The sequence below is a fragment of the Leptonychotes weddellii genome, chromosome 10 (assembly GCF_054177405.1).
Source record: "Leptonychotes weddellii isolate Sample4059 chromosome 10, ASM5417740v2, whole genome shotgun sequence".
NCBI classification, from domain to species: Eukaryota; Metazoa; Chordata; class Mammalia; order Carnivora; family Phocidae; genus Leptonychotes; species Leptonychotes weddellii.
In genome coordinates this window covers 21,737,476-21,755,087 of record NC_138378.1, presented here as the reverse complement: position 1 = coordinate 21,755,087, position 17,612 = coordinate 21,737,476, and the positions used below count along the sequence as shown (strand labels likewise).

Sequence of the window (17,612 nt, the reverse complement as noted above, 5' to 3'; positions counted from 1 at the left end):
AGATTATGCACACATGAACTACCACACAGCTTAGAAATGAGAATATTAACATCATTGCATCCACCTGTATTTTCCTCCCTGTAGCATTCCTTATCTTTCCCCTACAGATAATCACTCCTCTGAATTTTGATTTTATCACATCCTTGCTTAAAAAAATTTTTAAAGATTTTTTTATTAAGTAATCTGACTAAGCCAGCCAGGTGCCCCTAAAAATTTTTTTTAATGCATATGCATGTCCCTAAACAGTGTATTACTTTCCCTTTTTTTGAGCTCTATAAAAATAGATTTTGCCTTTTAAGACTTATCCATATTACTGTATCTGTAACTTACTTTCATTGCTGTATAATAATCTATTAGGTGAATATACCACAATTTATCCATTTTTATGTCAAAAGCCATTTGGTTTCTTCCCAGTTTTTTGCCATTATGGACAGTCATAGATTGAATATTTCTGCATTTATACATTTATATGTCTCCTGGTACACAGGTTGAAGAGTCTGTGTAGGGTGTATACTTGGGAATGGAATTGTTGGTACATATTGATATGTGCATTTTCAGCTTTATAGCACTTATTTTTTCTTCAAATATGACTGTTTTTCTTGTGATTCTTTTAATTGAGGTGAAATTTACACAACATACAATTAACCTCATAAAGTATACAATTCAGTGGCATTAGTATATTCATAATGATAGTACCTACCACTTCTAATTTCAAAACTTTGTCATCACCCCAGAAAAATGAACCATTGTCCATTCTATAATCACTTCTCCCCCCCCACCCCCATCACCTGGTAAACACTAATCTGCTTTCTGTTTCTGTGGATTTGCCTATTCTGGGTATATTATAAAGAAGGAATCATACAGTACGTGACCTTTTTTTTTTTTTTTTTATGTTATGTTAATCACCATACATTACATCATTAGTTTTTGATGTAGTGTTCCATGATTCATTGTTTGCATATAGCACCCAGTGCTCCATGCAGAACGTGCCCTCCTTAATACCCATCACCAGGCTAACCCATCCCTCCCCTCTAGAACCCTCAGTTTGTTTCTCAGAGGGTACGTGACCTTTCATGTCTGGATTCTTAGCATGTTGTTTTCGAGGTTTATCCAAGTTGAAGCATGTATCAGTTCTTCCTTTTTTGCAGCTGAGTAGTATATGCCACAGTTTGTTTATCCTTTTTTCCAGTGGTGGACATGTGACTTAAAATTTTCCACCTTTTGCCTTTAATGAGTCATAAATAATGATGCTATAAACATTTGTGTGCAAGTTTCTTTGTGCACATGTTTTCATTTCTCTTGGGTATATTTCTAGGAATGGAATTGCTGGTGCTTGTTTGATAGTTTCTTGTTTTTTGCTTGTTAATTTTCTTTTGATACAGTTTTTTTTATATTCATTTGAAAATTCCAATATATATATATATATATATATATATAAAGAAATTCCAATATCAGAAATCTTTGGGGATATGTTTTTATGTCTCTCCTTCATTGAGGCTTGTTTTCTTATGTTTTTGCTACTCTTTGATTGCCAGTTTATTTTTTATTACTGTCTTTGGGAATCAGTGGCCTAAACTGGGGATTAATTGCCCCAGAGAAAGTTTCTTTAGCTTCTGCTAGTGCCAGGGTATGCTGCATACCTGGGAACACTTCAGCTCCTTTACAGGATCCCAAGCCTTTGTTTCTGATCCATCTCAGAGCTGATAATAGCCATCAGGATAACTTTTTTTTTTTTTTTTTCATATTTGCTTCCTGCACCCTGTTCCAGCTCTAGTATCTGTTCACTTGTTTGTTTGTTTTGCTTTTAAGATTGCTAGGCACTCAGGAAATAGAACAGTGTGTTAAATTGCTTCATCTACCAGCTATTATTTTGTGGCAGGAAAGCCCTTTTGAATAGCTCCCTGAATAGAAGAGATCTTTGTAGATCTTCTTCCAAAGTGTCCTGTGGGTAAAATGTGTGCATTTAGAAATCCCATTTTTTGTTGAGGAAATTTGGAGCAGGAATACTTTAAAAGAACAATACATTTATAAAATGCAAACTTTTAAGTATGGTCATTGTTTCCTTCTTGGACATTCATTGTGTAAGTGTCAGATATTTTGTGTCTTTTAAAAAAACTATTCTCGGGGTGCCTGGGTGGCTCAGTTGTTAAGCGTCTGCCTTCGGCTCAGGTCATGATCCCAGGGTCCTGGGATTGAGCCTGGCATTGGGCTCCTTGCTCGGCGGGAAGCCTGCTTCTCCCTCTCCCACTCCCCCTGCTTGTGTTCCCTCTCTTGCTGTCTCACTCTCTGTCAAATAAATAAATTAAAAAAAAAAAAAATCTTTAAAAAAAACAAAAACAAAACTATTCTCTGGAAACACAGGATTAGGTCTATTTAATTTACGCCATACATTTCATAGTTATGGCTTCACCTCTGTATTGAAGTGAAATAAAAGATTGAACAAAAATGGCCCTTGTCTATACATACTGATGAAATGTAAATTTTGAGAAACAGTAATAGCTAATATTTATGGAGTGCTTATGTGCTGGGCACTGTTCTAAATATTTATGCTTAATCCTCACAACTATTCTATGAAGTAGGTGTCCTTATTCTTCCCATTTTATATGTGAGGTAAAAGGCACAGGAAAATCAAGTGTACTTTTCTAAGGTCGTGAAGTTAGTACATGATGAAGCTACGATACAGACCAGGCAGTCTGGCCTCAAAGTCCTTGTGATTAAACACTATGCCTCTGTGTAATAAAAGAAGTTTAGAAGTGGCACTTATTGGTAGATTTAAATAGAATATTCCAAATGATTTTCTTAATTTTTGAGAAAAGTGGGATACTAAATGACTGATTGTAGTAACTAATGCTGTATATTTTTATTTCCTTTTCTGATTTCATTTGTCTCATCAGCTATTGTAGGTGAATATATTCTATATAAAAATAATTCTTGTAAAACTGAAATGTGCCCTTTTTAGCTAAAGTGCATTTCATTGTACCATGTTTTTAAAACCGTTTTTAACAGCTTTATTGAAGTGTATTTTATATTTCATAAAATGCATTCATTGCAAGTCTACAATTTAATGATTTTTAGTAATTTAACTGAGTGGTCCAGCCATTACTGTAAATCAGGATTAGAACGTTTTCATCCCCCTGGTAAGATCCCTCTTAACTTATTTACACAAAATTCTGTTCTTACCTCTAACCCCATGCAACCACTAATCTATTTTATCTCCAAAAATTTGTTTTTTCCTGGATATTTTGTTACCATACCATTTTGTTGTATGGTAAAAAATAGTAAAATACTATTGACTGTATTTCCTTATGCTGTATCTTTTATGCCCCCACTTTTTTTAATGTAATATTTCTAGACAAGATGTTATACCTGCCAACCTTGCTGAGGCGGTATAGTGTAGTGGTGATTCAACATTTTTTAAATGAACTAATCCATTAATTATGCTTTGGAGCAATAATAGTGATGATTTTACTGTTTAAAACTATGACTGTATTTAGGGACTATTCTTTAACTACATTGATGTAGACTGTTAAGCTTGAATTCTTGTTTCTGCATTTTATAGTTTTTCCTTCTCTGCTTACTATTTTTGCTGCGATCACTATGCCTACTCTTTATTACTTTTATAGTGCACAGTCCCTTACTGAATCCTCAGAATATTTTCCATGAATAAAATTGGAAGAAAGTGTGAAATTTGTGACATTAATTTGCCACTTTGAAATTAATTGGTGCCTTTCCCATTCTTGAAGTTGTTTGCCAGGCCCTTGCATAAGAGAGATGTTACTAGTTTTTTTATTTTCACAATCTGTTTTATCCATCATCCTGATGGTAATCAGAATTTTTTGTGAGATACTTGGAATATAAAAGATGGCTGAAGTATTAGATTTGAATTAGAATCAAGCAAACATATATTTCAAAAGGCAGAAGTAGGACATGAGTAATAGTACCTTCACTAATTAACCTCTCTTACACATAATCAGCATTGACACAACATTTTGGTAAAACTTTTCTAATTTCAGTCACATGAACATTTATCACATTTTCCTTTTAAATATCATGTTGAAATTTTCTTTTTATCATGTTGAAATTTAAGTTATAGTATGTTCTACAAGATTTAATGAAAGGCTTTGCATGTTTAGGAAGAAGGTGAAAACCACTTTTTGAATTTCATTTTCTGTGTAAATTTTATTGATGTTAAAGGTGCTTCACAGAATGATGATGGCTCCAGACCCAAGGATGAAACAAGGTAAGAGTTCACTTGTTGCTTTACCACAGAATATAAGAAGAGACAAGGGAGAACGAATATTAATTGTAGTCAAAATTTTAGTTTGACTAAAACAAAAGTTCAGACTGTTATAAAAATAAACAAGGGTCAAAAAATTCAAAGCTCAGGGGCTCTTGGCTGGCTGAATGGCTGGAGTATGCAACTCTTTTTTTTTTTTTTTTTAAAGATTTTATTTATTTATTTGACAGAGAGAGACACAGTGAGAGAGGGAACACAAGCAGAGGGGAGTGAGGGAGGGAGAAGCAGGCTTCCCACCGAGCAGGGAGCCCGATGCGGGGCTTGATCCCAGGACCCTGGGACCATGACCTGAGCCAAAGGCAGACGCCCAACGACTGAGCCACCCAGGCGCCCCTGGAGTATGCAACTCTTGATCTCAGGGTTGTGAGTTTGAGCCCCACATTAGGTGTAGAGATTAGTTAAAAAAATAAATAAATAACGTCTTTTAAAAAAAATTCAGGGCTCAGGGTAAGAAAGGAAATATCTGAATGTTTCAGGACTCTTAACTCATCTGATTGCAGTTCTCCAGAGTAGGCCAGGGATACCTGAATTGCTAGTATTTCCTTCAGCTTGTAGAAAGTGAATATATTGGCACTTTTCCAATAGCAGGGAGTTCAGAATCCTAGGGCCATCACTGGACTGTTAAATTTTTTTTCTAGGAAAGCTGGGATATAAGCTTTTGGTATATGGGAAGGTCGTCATGATCTATGGTATCTTTTGGGCCTTTGTTAGAAGGAGCAGAGATTTGTACCAGCTGTTCACTATTACCCTAGATTCAGCACATTTTTTTTTTAAGATTTTATTTATTTGAGAGAGAGAGCTAGCATGAGTGGGGGGTGTGGGGGGAGGGAAGGAGGGGTACAGGGCAGATGCAAGCAGACGCCCCACTGAATATGGAGCCTGATGATGCGGGCTCAATCCCAGGACCAAAAGATCATGACCTGAGCCCAAGGCAGACATTTAACCAACTGAGCCACCCAGGCGCCCCAGCACTTTTTTTTTTTAAGTTTATTTACTTATTTTTTTTTAGTAATCTCTGTACCCAATATGGGGCTCAAACTCATGATGCCCAGATTAAGAGTCAAATGCTCTTCTGACTGAGCCAGCCAGGTGCCAGTAGATTCAGTACTTTCATGTACCTATCTGCCTTGAGGTCTGGGGCCTGAAAAAGGTTGAATGCCTTGGGTTGTGTTAACTGACTTAAACTTTTATTTTAAAATTTTTTTCAAAGATTATTTGAGAGAGAGAGAGAAAATCTTAAGCAGACTCCCAGCTGAGCACAGAGCCTGACGCAGGGCTTCATCCTAGGACCCTGAGATCATGATCTGAGCCAAAATCAAGAGTCGGCCCAGCCACTTAATGGACTGAGCCACCCAGGTGCCCCCTGACTTAAACTTTTAAGTGTTTAGTAGTTATCCTAGAAGCTGATTATCAGAGATAAACTTAGGAAAGGAAATGCTTCTAGTCTTAAAGCAGTAAGTAATGTATCTTAAAGAGTTACAAAATCCCATTGAATTCTTTGTTTTTCCGAAACTGAGTAAGCAGTGAGTAGGAAGATGATGAACCACAGAAGTCGTGATCAGAGGAGAAGAATAGAAAAGCAGTATCACAGAACATAAGGGAAAATATCCCAAGAGATGAGGTATTAGAGCATCAAGTGTTGCAGGAGAGAAGAGGTGGAGCAAGTAGAACAAAATGTTGATGGTTGTTGAAGCTGAGTTGATAGGGAGTTTGTTGTACTAGGTCTGTCTACTTTTGTGATGTATGGAAAATTTCATAATAAAAAGTTAAAGGAAAAGACAACTCAGCAAGATCTTTGGGGAAATTAAAGTATATGAAACTATTGTCTTTTATCTAATAGAGATCTACCTTCAGAGTCACTCCTGCGACAAAGACTCATCTCTCATACTAATCTCACAAGAGGTGAAATATTAAGAACTAGTAACATCTTGTTCAGGGATTAGTAACTGCTTTATTTATTTATATATTTCTTTTAAGGGAGAAGGGTGGGAGGAACTGAGGGAGAGAGAGAATTTTAAGCAGACTCCATGCCCAGTGTGGAGCCCAGCAATGCAGGGCTCAATCTCAGAACCCTGAGATCATGACCTGAGCTGAAATCAAGAGTCTGACGCGTAACCAGCTGAACCCAGGCACCCCAATAATAACTGCTTTTCTTGCTCAGTGTGATTAAAAAGCAATAGAAAAGGTTTTTAAAATTATATAAATATCTCTGTAGACTGGAAGACAACATAAGCCTTTTGTGCCTCTTTATAGTTATATGTTTAATAGAAGTTTTTTGAATTCCTGAAAATTTCTGCATAATAATGTTTTAATGTTTGTTTGCATTCATAAGTTGAGAACTCTTTTGCATAATAAATCCTTATTTTCCATTAGTGAGAATGTGATAGAATTTTGTATGCTTCTTGAAAGGTTAAGTCATTTTGTTTCTTTTTTTGCAAGTATCTTTTTTTTTTAAATTTTTTAAGTAATCTTTACACCCAATGTGGGGCTCAGATTTACAACCCGGAGATCAAGAGTCACTTGCTCTACTAACTGAGCCAGCCAGGTGCCCCTACAAATCTCATTCTTAAAATACTTTATGAAACTACTCTAGACAACTATAAATTTCTTGCAAAGGCGTACCTAGAGCCTAGCTTCATGCCATTTATTTAATCAGTGCTTTACATCTTCCCAAGTGAATCACTGTCATAAATAATCTGAGGAATAGTATCTTATAGGTTTTTGAGATTGCCAGACTAATCTTTGAGCCTGTCTTTTGTGTTAAGCATGAATTCCTTTGCATTAGCTTTTATTCCAGAGAGCATACCTCCGAGGTGATGGGTTTGAAAAGCATTTTGTAAATTGTCAAATATTTTTGAATGTTACTCCACAATAATCATGGCCACGACTGGCTTTTCCCCTTTGCTTTTATTTGCAAACTTCTTAACTATAAGATTAAAAAGCAGGGCAATATATATACCCAGTGGACAAGGGCTTTGTGCCCCTCTCCTCCAATTCATTGCCCCAGTTATCATTTAGGAAGATGACTAAACAACCTTAGGTTATTTTACTTTTTTGTACTAATTCAGGCACTGTGTATATTGTGAATATAGTGTTGTTAGTCTGCTTTTCTCTGTAACATGTCTGGATGTTTTATGTTTCTCAGTGTTGTCTTCTATCATTTTTATGAAGTTCAAGATGATCAGTGCCTAGTATTCAAGATTTTGTTATTAGAAGTACCTTCCTGACTGTTATGACCTTATTGTATTAGCATCTTGGTTCTCCAGGGTTCTTTATCCTGTCCATAAACATCCAGGCTTATGTGTAAGTTAGATATATACATATGATGAGATAAGGAGAGGTTTGTAAGATTGTGGAGCAGAGGAACAAAGCCATAGTAAAGCACATACTTTGTAACTAATTCCTTTTAAAAGACAGTTGGTGGTGGTAAGTTCACACTGACAATTCTGTATACCGTATAGGTTTCCATGTTGGTTTTCAAAATCCATTTCAGGTTTTAGTTTCATATACCCACTTATTAAAGGAACTGAAATAAACCACCAGTGCAATTTAGTGTGGCTGTGTTTCTCACACTTCCGAGTGCATCAGAATCACCTGGGAGACTTGTTCAACCACAGATTGTGTCTTATCTCCAGTTTCCAATTTGCTCTGTCTAGGTTTGGGCTCAAGATTTGTGCTCATTTTTCCAGTTGATGCTGATGATGTTAGACCAGGCCATATACTTTGAGAACCACTATGGTTAGACATAGAGCTATTTCTTAGATTACAACAAAATATTATGGGAAATTTTTTGTTATGTAACGAAGTCTATTTCTTGAAAATCCTGCCTTGCAGAATTGTCATTCTGCCTTAATCTCATACTCTTTTACTTTAGAACTAGTTTGAATCTTGTTTCTTTTGTTGAACTTTAAAAATTTTTGTTTATTATAAGAAAATAATGCATGATGGTTTTATTTTTTTATTTTTTTAAAGATTTTATTTATTTATTTGACAGAGAGAGAGCACAAGTAGGCAGAGCGGCAGGCAGAGGGAGAGGGAGAAGCAGGCTCTCTGCTGAGCAGGGAGCCTGATGTGGGGCTCAATCCCAGGACCCTGGGATCATGACCCGAGCTGAAGGCAGTCGCCCAACCGACTGAGCCGCCCAGGCGCCCAGTGCATGATGGTTTTAAAAAAATGTTTATTATCAGTATATAAAACTTTTAAAAGCTTCATGAAAGAAATGGCATTTGACGTAAGACCATAAAGCATAATTATAATTTGGCTTTGCATGCTTTGGGGAATTGGAGAGGGGAAGGCGTTCTAGGTGGAAGGAAGAAAAACAGTTATGGAGAGGGGGAACAACACAGGGTGTTTTGTTGGAAATCTTCAGTCACAGCATGCATAAATAGCTAAAAATAGAGTAATTGAAAGGGAAGCTGGCAGGTGGTGAATTTGAGAGTAGCATCAACCAGTTAGTCTTTATTGCCTCTTATATGTCAGGCCGTATGTTGAGCATGTTTCCTGTCATTTCAATGAATCTTGAACATTTTTATGAAGTAGGTAGGTATGTATCATTTTTATGGGTGATCAGAAAACTGAGGCTTAGAAAGGGAAAGGAACTTACCTGAGTTAATGTTGTGGTAGCATAGTTGAACCTGGGATTGCCTGACCTTCAGAGCCTCAATTCATAATTGTTATGCTTTACTGTGACCTAAAGTGGGACTTTTTTTTTTTTTTTTAAATCACGTAAGTGCTTAGCCCTCAATAAATGTTAGTTATTTTTTTTTTAAAGATTTTATTTATTTATTTGAGAGAGAGAGAACACGTGAGAGGGGATAGGGTCAGAGGACGAAGCAGACTCCCTGCCGAGCAGGGAGCCCGATGCGGGACTCGATCCAGGGACTCCAGGATCATGACCTGAGCCGAAGGCAGTCGCTTAACCAACTGAGCCACCCAGGCGCCCAATGTTAGTTATTTTTAATGTTACATAGGTTGGGGCCAGATGGAGATTTTGGTTTATAAATACAGACATACTTCATTTTGTTGTGCTTTGCAAATATTTTGTTTTTCACAAATTGAAGGGTTGTGGCAACCTTGCAGCGAGCAAATCTATCAGCACCGTTATTTTTAACAGCATTCACTCACTTGTGTCACTCACATTTTGGTAATTCTTGCACTATTTCAGACTTTTTCGTTATTATATTTGTAGTGGTGATCTGGGATCAGTGATCTTTGATGTTACAATTATAATTGTTTTGGGGTACCACAGACTGTGCCCATATAAGATGGTGAACTTAACTGATAAATGTTGTGTGTGTGTTGACTGCTCCACTGACAGGCTTTTCCCTCTCTCTCTCCCTCTCTTTGGGCCTCCTTATTCCTGGAGTTATGACAGTTAGGCCAGTTAATAACCCTACAGTGGCCTCTAAGTACTCAAGTGAAAGGAAGAATTGCATGTCTCTCACTTTAAATCAAAAACTAGAAATGATTAAGCTTAGCGAGGAAGGCATTTTGAAAGCAAAGATAGGCCAGAAGCTAGGGCTCTTGCACCAGATAGTCAAGTTGTGAGTGCAAAGGAAAAGTTCTTGAAGGAAATTAAAAGTGCTATTTCAGTGAACACACAAATGATAAGAAAGCAAAACAGCCTTATTGTTGATATGGAGAACATTTTAGTAGTCTGGATAGAAGATCAAACCAGCTACAACATTCCCTTAAGCCAAAGCTTAATTCAGAGCAAGGCCCTAACTCTCTTCAAGTCTATGAAGGCTGAGAGAAGTGAGGAAGCTGCAGAAGAAAAGTTTGAAGTGAGTGGTGGTTGGTTCATAAGGTTTAAGGAAAGGAGCCATATCCATCATCATAAAAGTACAAAGTGAAGCAGCAAGTGCTGATGTAGAAGCCGCAGCAAGTTATCCAGAAAATCTGACTAATTCATGAAAGTGGCTACACTAAACAACAGATTTTCAATATAGACGAAACAGCCTTATATTGGAAGAAAATGCCAACTAAGACTGTCATAGCTGGAAGGAAGTTAGTGCCTGGCTTCAGAGCTTCAAAGGGCAGGCTGACTCTCTTGCTAGGGGCTAATGCAGCTGGTGACTTTAAGTTGAAGGCAGTGCTCATTGGCCATTCCAAAAATCCTAGGGCCCTTAAGAATTAATGATAAATTTACTTTGCCTGTGCTCTATAAACAACAACAAAACCTGGATGACAGTGCATCTGTTTACAAGGTTTTTTGAATATTTAAAGCCCACTCTTGAGACCTACTGCTCAGAAAATAGATTCCTTGCAAATGTTACTGCTCATTGGCAATGCACCTGTCACCCAAGAGCTCTAATGGAGATATACAACAAGATTAATGTTTCCATGCCTGCTAACACAGCATCCATTCTGTAGCCCATGGATCCAGGAGTAATTTTGACTTCTCAGGTTTTATTATTTAAGAAATAATTTCTTTTTTTTTTTAAGATTTATTTCAGAGAGAGAGAGAGTGCACACGAACGGGAGGGGCAGAGAGAGTGGGGAAAGAATCTCAAGCAGACTCCACGCTGAGCATGGAGCCCAATGGGGGGTTCTGTTTCATGAACATGAGATCACAACCTGAGCTGAAACCAAGAGTCAGATGTTTAACCTACCTTGCAACCCAGGCATCCCAAGAAATACATTTCTTAATGTATTTCTTAATGACTGCTGTAGATAGTGATTTCTCTGATGGATCTGGGCAACATAAATTGATAACCTCTGGACAGGATTAAACATTCAAATGCCATTAGAAACATTTGTGATTCATGGGAGGTCACAATATCAACATTAACAGAAGTTTGAAAAAAATTGATTCCAATCCTCATGGATGACTTTGAGGGGTTTGAGACTTCAGTGGAGGAAGTAATTGCAAACGTGGTGGAAATAGCAAGAGAGCTAGAATTAGAATCAGAGCCTGAAGATGTGACTGAATTGCTGCAATCTCATGATAAAACTTAAATAGACGAGGAGTTTTTCTTATGGATGAGTAAAGAAAGGGGGTTTCTTGAGATCGAATCCACTCCTGGTAAAGATGCTGTGCAGATTGTTGAAATGACAACAAAAGATGTAGAATATTACATAAACTTAGTTGATAAAACAGTGGCATGGTTTTAGAGGATTGATTCCAATTTTGAAAGAAGTTCTACTTTGGTAAAATGGTATCAAACAGCATTGCTACAGAGAAATCATTTGTGAAAGGAAGGATCATTTGTTCTAGCAAACTTCATTGTTGTGTTAAGAAATTGCCACAGCCAAATAGGGGGAAAGAGTTAAAAATGAAACAGGACAAAACCAGAGAGGGAGACAAACCGTAAGAGACTCTTCATCTCAGGAAACAGAGGGTTGCTGGAATGGAGGGGTGTGGTAGGGATGGGGTGGCTGGGTGATGGACATTGGGGAGGGTATGTGTTGTGGGGAGTGCTGTGTATTGTGTAAGACTAATAAATCACAGACCTGTACCCCTGAAACAAATAATACATTATATGTTAATAATAAAAAAAAAAAAAGAAAGAAATTGGCATAGCCACCCCAACCTTCAGGAACCACCACACTGATCAGTCAGCAGCTATCAGCATCAAGGCAAGACCCTCCAACCAGCAGAAAGATTAAGACTTTAATCACTTTCAGGGTGGATGATGGTTAGCATTTTTTAGCAACAAAGTATTTTTACATTAAGGTAAGTACATTGTTTTTTGAGACATAATACTGTTGCACATGTAATAGACTATAGTATAGTGTAAACATATATGCACTGAGAAACAAAAAAAATTGACTTTAATACTTGCCTATTGTAGTATTGGAATACTGGAGTATCTGGAACCAGTATTGTTGAGATATACCTGTATAGGCTCATGGAATCTTTCTGTGGAGAGGAAAGTCTCTAAAAATATTTGAACTCCATTTGAAAAATTACTTTATTTGATAATCATGTATAGTTTGGATTATATGGTGGTGAGTGAAGATGGGAAGACCTAGGCAGGAAGTAGTTACAGTAATCCAGTAAGAGAGGAGGAGGGTTAGAACTGGGGCACTGATGTTGGAAGAGGAGAGAGAGAATGTAGAAGTGAAATCAGTGAGACTTTACTCAGTGTCAGGAGGTACAGGAGAGAAGAAAAGTCGAGTTTCCGTGAAGATAGCAATACCACTCATAGAACCAGAACATGGGAGGAACAGTAGCTTTAGAATTGGAGAGTTATTCTAGATCTCCTGCATTTAGTTGATAATTTGGTACCAGAGGATGAGAATGAGACAAAGATGAGCGATTCTGATTTGGGAATCATTTCAGAGATGATCTTTGAAATCATGGAATTTGAGACTCTAGGGGAAAATTCCTGGAAAAGGAAAGGAAGACAAGAACAGAACCATAGGAACCTGTATTTAGTGAATGGAAAGAAGACAAACTGAAGAAGAGATGGTAAGAAGTGAGAGTAAAAGATTAGAAAAGCACTGTCCCAGAAGTTAAGAGAAATGTTTTTATTTATTTTTAAGATTTTATTTGAGACACAGAGTGCGAGAGAGCATTAGCAGGGGGAGCGGCAGAGGGAGAGGGAGAAGCAGGCTCCTCACTGAGCAGGGAACCCGACTTGGGGCTCGATCCCAGGACCCTGAGATCATGACCTGAGCCGAAGGCAGACACTTAACTGACTGCGCCAGCCAGGTGCCCCTTATTTATCGTTTTTCATACTGTTAAATATCTGTCATTTGCCTTTTAATTCAATATTTTAAAATATACAGAAGAGTTTTAGATTTCTATATAATTAAATTTATTTAGAAATAAGTTCACTATTCACATTTTCTTCTAAAGATTTCATAGTTTCATTTTTTTTAAATCAACTTTATTATTATTTTTTAAAGATTTTATTTATTTGACAGAGGGAGACACAGCGAGAGAGGGAACACAAGCAGAGGGAGTGGGTGAGGGAGAAGCAGGCTTCCCGCGGAGCAGGGAGCCCGATGTGGGGGTTGATCCCAGGATCCTGGGATCATCACCTGAGCCGAAGGCAGATGCTTAACAACTGAGCCACCAAGGCGCCCCTTGAAATCAATTTTAAAATCAACTGGAATCTACTTTGATCTTGGAACAAGCTGATGCTCTAACCTGACTTTCCCCCCCCCACACACAGCCAGTTTTCCCTGGCTTAGTTAGTTAGTCTAGGACCTCATTCTCTTCTACAGTATTTGACAGCATTAAATGCTCTCATCTTTTAAAATAAATATTTTTCTTGGGGTGCCTGGGTGGCTCCCTGCTCAGCAGAGAGTCTGCTTCTCCCTCTCCCTCTGCCCCTCACCCCCACTCGTGCTCTCTCTCTCTCAAATAAATAAATAAAATATTTTTAAAAAGATAAATTAGTATCCTCAGATTGTAAAAAGATCTTGCAAATAATAAGGAAAACTGTTCTCTTAAAACAAAAATTTACAGATGATATATACAGTTCATGGAAGAAGAAACTCAGATGGCTTGTAAATGAAATATTGTTGAACGTTAACATTTTTATTTACCAAATTAGCAAATACTTAAAAATATTTACATACTTGATGGTGAAATGGGCATTTTCATAACTAACTGATAGGAAAATTACCTTTGAAAATATTTTTTAAAAAATTTAGCAGTCAGTATTTCAGCCTTCAAAATATTTGCATACTTTAACCCAGGTATTCTATTCTGGCAGTCTGTCTGTAGGAAATAGAAACCCACCTCCCACTACCACCACCAAAAGAAAAGAAAAATGTTTGAATGATGACATGTCTATACATTGGAGTATTCTGTAGTCATTAGATATTATAAAAGGTTTTGAGTAATTTGGGGGAAGTGTGCAGTATATAATGAATAACAAAACAAACACAAATTTGCTCAAGATATGAAACATTTAACACTCACATACACAGCCAATGAAATAGGATTGGCAAGAAATGGGAGTCCATGTCTTAGTGGTAATGATCTCCAGAATGTAGGACGGAAGGTGATTTTTATGATTAGAAGTTATTTTTCACTTTGAAAGAGTGAATGTCTTTGGAAAATTAAAATTACTAAATACATTAATTGCATAAATACAAAAAATCATAAGGAACAGAATGAACAAACAGTTTTGGGGTGGCACCTGGTTGGCTCAGTTGGTAGAGCATGTGACTCTTGATCTTGAGGTCATGAGTTCGAGCCCCACATTGGGTGTAGAGATTAAATTAAAAAGAAAAAGAACAGCTCTGAAGAGCAGTTAGGATTGAGGAAGTGTTTTAGGTTGAGGGGTTTGATTATATTTGTGAAGGGAGAGGAAAGATCTGGAAGAAGGAAGATGATGGAAGATACAAGAAAGGTGTTAAATGATGATGGAAAGTCCTAGAGGATATAGGCTGAAATCAAGGACACACAGACAAATTAGCCTTGAATGAGTGAAGAAATTTCTATTTCCCCCAAAAAACGGAAACAAAGAAATGAAAATGATTAGTGGCACAGAGAATTTTTTTACGATTGATTAATTTTTTTTTATTTATTATTTTTTAACAGAAGTTTATTCTTTTTTTTTTTTTTAAAGATTTTATTTATTTGACAGACAGTGAGAGAGGGAACACAAGCAGGGGGAGTGGGAGAGGGAGAAGCAGGCTTCCCGCCAAGCAGGGAGCCCGGTGCGGGGCTCGATCCCAGGACTCTGGGATCATGACCTGAGCCAAAGGCAGACGCTTAACGACTGAGCCACCCAGGCGCCCCAACAGAAGTTTATTCTTAAATGTACAGCAGGATCTAAGACAAGACTTATTCTAGCTATAGTTGACAATAGATACTACAACAGATAGGGAATCCAGATGTTTAAACAGGAGTGGAATTAGGAACACCATTGTCTCAGGCACAAGAAACAGCTTACTTTTTGCCAGATTTCTTTCTTTTTTTTTTAAGGTTTTATTTATTTATTTGACAGAAACACAGCTAGAGAGGGAACACAAGCAGGGGGAGTGGGAGAGGGAGAAGCAGACTCCCCACGGAGCAGGGATCCCAATGTGGGGCTTGATCCCAGGACTCTGGGATCATGACTTGAGCCGAAGGCAGACGCTTAACGACTGAGCCACCCAGGCGCCCCTTGCCAGATTTCTTAATTCCATCTATGGCCAGGGGGCCCTTCCCCGCAGCCATTGCTTTTAGCTCCTTGAGTTTTTCTGCCCCTCATCTGTTTCTGCTTGAGTGCCTTATCTTCCTCATCCATCTCGGCCTGCTTCAGGGGCTTCTGCCATCTTTGTGGCCAGACATGGCACCTGCTGCCACTTCAGAATAGAGAAGTTTTAAGGTAGATGAGACAGTTGAAGGATAGCAGATAATCATCATGTTAGGGAAGAGGCAACATCAGGGACATCTACAGATTGGGAAAGTGGTCAAGAGTAGATTAGATAGGTAGAAAATGATTGATTTCCAAGCAGTGTGGGTAGTCCAGTTGAAGTTGTTAAATAAGGTCATCTGTAGCACTTGTTGCCTCAATCTCTAAAACGAGCAAGCTTTAGGAAACTGATGTCTGCCAGGATAAGAAGATGGAGACTCAAGAAACAATTTTAATTTTTATCTTTTGCATAGGTCTTTTTAATTGTATAGCACCTAGTAAAAGTCCTTTGCCCTACCAGATTACTATTATTTTTTTTTATTACTGTTAATTTTAACATCAGTACACCAATCCCAGTGAATCCATGGTGTTAAGTTGTCATAGTCCTCTGTTATTTCTAATTGTTTAGCTCCCGGGAGATTTGAGCTGTGATTTTTCTTTTTAACAGGAAAAAAAGTGCTCACCTCGGCAGCACATACATTAACAGGGGGGAAGAAAAGACTGTATCTTGTAGACATTGGAAAAGAAAACCTCTGGACTTTTCCTTACAGTGGAAAATTTATAAGGACCTTTTATATAACAGACTGCCCCTTTAATTTGGTACTTTTTTTTTTTTTACTAGTTTATTTTATTTACTCTGCTAAATAGCACCTGATTTTGCCAGTGGAACATCATCATTACTTTTAGACCCCAGAGAATAGTAGTAGAAAAAGTAAATGAAGGATTAGTTGTAGTGGAAAGATTGCTTGGGGCTGGGGGATGTAGGGCAATAGTGAAGGAATTAAAGACACTAGGGGAAGTAGTAGCCTATGGTGGAGCCCAAGTGGGACTTGAAGGAAGCTGATGGACTATGAAGATAGAGGGTGTTAAAGGTCATGATGGGAGTGAATCACAGATAAAGTAGGAGGCAGCAGAAGGAGTAGAAGGCTATATGTAGGTAGAGAGATTTGAAAATTTAAAGACCTAGGAAGCAGGAGCAATTCTAAGCATCAGGGAAATTTAAGGAGCCATCATATTACCCAGGTTGTAGGATAACAATGTTGAGAAACGGAGGCCAGGTTGTTAGAAGGGTAAACAGCATGGATGTTGAAATCTCCCAAGATTTTAATCCTCAAGAGAACATAGCATTTTTGGAGTCCAATTTTTGCTGCACCTTTGTAATAACAGATTTATCTCATGCCCTGAATGTTCCTCCTTACTCAAATATTCTTAAAACTTGACTAGCACTAGGTGCAAAGAGATTAAGTAACTGGGGCGCCTGGGTGGCTCAGTCTGTTAAACATCCGACTCTTGATTTCGGCTCAGGTCATGATCTCAGGGTTGTGAGATAGAGCCCAGTGATGGGCTTCTTGCTGGGCATGGAGCCTGTTTAAGATTCTCTCTCCCGGGGCGCCTGAGTGGCTCAGTTGGTTAAGCGGCTGCCTTCGGCTCAGGTCATGATCCTGGAGTCCCGGGATAGAGTCCCGCATCGGGCTCCCTGCTCGGCAGGGAGTCTGCTTCTCCCTCTGACCCTCCCGACCCTCCCCCCTCTCATGCTCTCTCTCTGTCTCTCTCTCTCTCAAATAAATAAAAAAAAAATCTTTAAAAAAAAAAAAAGATTCTCTCTCCCTCGCTCTCTGCCCCACCCCCACTCTCCCTCTCTTAAAAAAAAAAAATTAAGTGACTTTTCTTTGGTCATCTAACTTAGCAGAGTCAGAGCTAGAAACCTCAATTTCCTACTTTTGGTCCATTCTATCATTTGTTGTCTATCTTTTAAAAAAAAAATTACTTCTTAAAAACATTAAGAACTGGGGCGCCTGGGTGGCTCAGTCGTTAAGCTTTTGCCTTCGGCTCAGGTCATGATCCCAGGGTCCTGGGATCGAGCCCCACATCGGGCTCCCTGCTCCGCGGGAAGCCTGCTTCTCCCACTCCCCTGCTTGTGTTCCCTCTCTCGCTGTGTCTCTCTCTGTCAAATAAATAAATAAAATCTTTTTATTTATTCATTTGACAGAGAGAGAGACAGCGAGAGCAGGAAC

General features: G+C 38.2%; 1 protein-coding gene across 5 annotated transcripts in view; it reads left to right on the top strand.

Moving 5' to 3' along the window:
* Nucleotides 1-17,612, top strand: part of ITCH (itchy E3 ubiquitin protein ligase) — a 118,164-nt gene that overhangs the window by 51,089 nt on the left and 49,463 nt on the right. For all 5 annotated transcript variants that reach the window (XM_081832954.1, XM_081832950.1, XM_081832949.1 and 2 more), the window contains one exon: nucleotides 4,195-4,240. In XM_081832954.1, the coding sequence (XP_081689080.1) occupies nucleotides 4,195-4,240 (46 nt within the window). The remainder of the gene's footprint in view (nucleotides 1-4,194; nucleotides 4,241-17,612) is intronic.